This window comes from Octopus sinensis, unplaced genomic scaffold (assembly GCF_006345805.1).
Source record: "Octopus sinensis unplaced genomic scaffold, ASM634580v1 Contig08757, whole genome shotgun sequence".
NCBI classification, from domain to species: domain Eukaryota; kingdom Metazoa; phylum Mollusca; class Cephalopoda; order Octopoda; family Octopodidae; genus Octopus; species Octopus sinensis.
In genome coordinates, this window is record NW_021831287.1 from 190,180 (window position 1) to 192,073 (window position 1,894).

General features: G+C 40.1%; 1 protein-coding gene across 1 annotated transcript; it reads left to right on the forward strand.

Moving 5' to 3' along the window:
* Positions 1–385: 385 nt before the first annotated feature.
* LOC115228004 (calpain-2 catalytic subunit-like) lies at positions 386–1,139 on the forward strand. Its single transcript, XM_029798684.2, has 2 exons — positions 386–647; positions 794–1,139. The coding sequence occupies exons 1-2, from the start codon at positions 523–525 to the stop codon at positions 972–974; spliced, it is 306 nt and encodes a 101-aa protein (XP_029654544.1). The 5' UTR covers positions 386–522; the 3' UTR covers positions 975–1,139.
* Positions 1,140–1,894: the final 755 nt, after the last annotated feature.

The window sequence follows — 1,894 nt, forward strand, 5'->3', positions numbered from 1 at the left end:
ATGGAAAGTTTTTTTTAATTTAAAAAATATATTAAGATGGACTGAAGTCATCGTGGATGATCTGCTGCCAACAATCAACGACAAACCGGTTTTTATGCACAGCAAAACTCCTAACGAATTTTGGAGTGCTTTACTGGAAAAAGCCTACGCAAAGCATTTTTTGTGTTTTTTTAATTTAGACTGATGGGCGGATATGACTCACTTCAGGGCGGGAATACCATCGAGGCAATGACCGACATGACTGGAGGGATTAGCGAAAATATTCTCTTGAAGTCAGTCGGGAGTGATTTTTTCTATTTTTTGATGGTCGCCAAAGAACGTGGTTCGCTTTGTGGGTGTGCCGTTGATCCGGTTTTTTGTATTTTTTGAGAATAAGAATGTTTATAACTGTCCTGAAGAAAGGCTTCCAACTGGGTTGGTGACTGCCCACGCCTACAGTCTTACGGACGTGAAAGAGGTTGAGGGGTTGGGTAATGGAAGGTCAAAACTAAAAGCGGGAATGTTGTTCAGTTATTGAGGATTATGAATCCTTGGGGGTCTGTGGAGTGGAAGGGTCATTGGAGTGATCATTCGATGGATTGGAATCTTGTGGACAGTTCTGAGCGGAGAAAGCTTGGAATTGAGTTCTCAGAAGATGGAGAATTTTGGTTAGTTTTTTAATTAATTAACTTAATTGCCAATTAGTACATAAACACCACAAAAACAGTCACGTTGATAAATTATATTAATTAAAAATTAGTACATAAAAATCAAAAAAATAGTTATTTTTTAATTGTTAATTTATATTTTTAAGGATGTCTTACAAAGAATGGTTGGCCAATTTTACCCGTGTTCAAATATGCCACTTGGGCCCAGACTCACTGACCATGGAGGACTCGGCCAAGTTCTCGTGGAAGAGTTGGAATGCCACAATCGAACACTCTGCGTGGGTGAGGAGAGTGAATGCCGGAGGATGTCGAAATTATGCCAGTTGAGACACTTTTTTTAGTTTAGACACATTTTGGACAAATCCTCAATATTCTGTGTCTCTCACGGAATCGGACAATTCGTCGGGGGATACTTCCACCATGATAGTCTCCCTTCTTCAAAAACATGATCGGAGTAGCAAAAAATCACTTTTAAGCATCGGATATTCCATTTTTCGGGTAGAAGGTCGGGGAAATTGTAGATTCCTTCAAATATGCTCAACGAAATGCTCCCAAAAGAGTTTTTTGTAAGAAACAAGTCGGTCGGACAGTCGGCCTCTTTCGTCAACCGTCGCGAGATCTCCGAACGACACGTGTTACCCGTAGGTCATTACGTAATCATCCCATCCACTTTTGAGCCATACTATGAAAGTGAATTTGTACTTCGAATTTTTTCTGTCAAAAAAAGCTCGACTCGGTTTTTTAGAAATGTAGTTATTTAAGGGAATTGGACATATCTACGCAGATTAAACCAGAGGTTGGTTAAACACGGTTTTTCTAGCGGCCTCCGAGACCCTTGATTGGCCAGTCGGATGTGCTGAAGAAGGCTTTTTTGTCCTTTGCTGGATCCGATGGGGTGGTCGACGCCTTCGAATTGCAGCAAATAATAAACATTCTTTTTAAAGGTCGTTTATGTGCTGAGTGTAGATTTGAACACATGTGAGGTCAGTTTAGAGGCTGCTCGGGCCATTGTGGCTAGTTGTGATGTTTTATTTGTTTTATTATTTCTAGGAGAATTCGGACGGGACTTTGGGGTTTGAGGAATTTGTAGAAATGTGGACAAAATTGCAAGAATGGAGGGTTTCCAGTGTTAATCTGATTCAAGACTGTGTTTAAAAGACATGACAAGGATAACAGTTATTCTCTCGACAGTTCCGAATTCAGAATTGCTCTGAAAAGTGCTGGATTTAATTTGAGTAATGCACTCA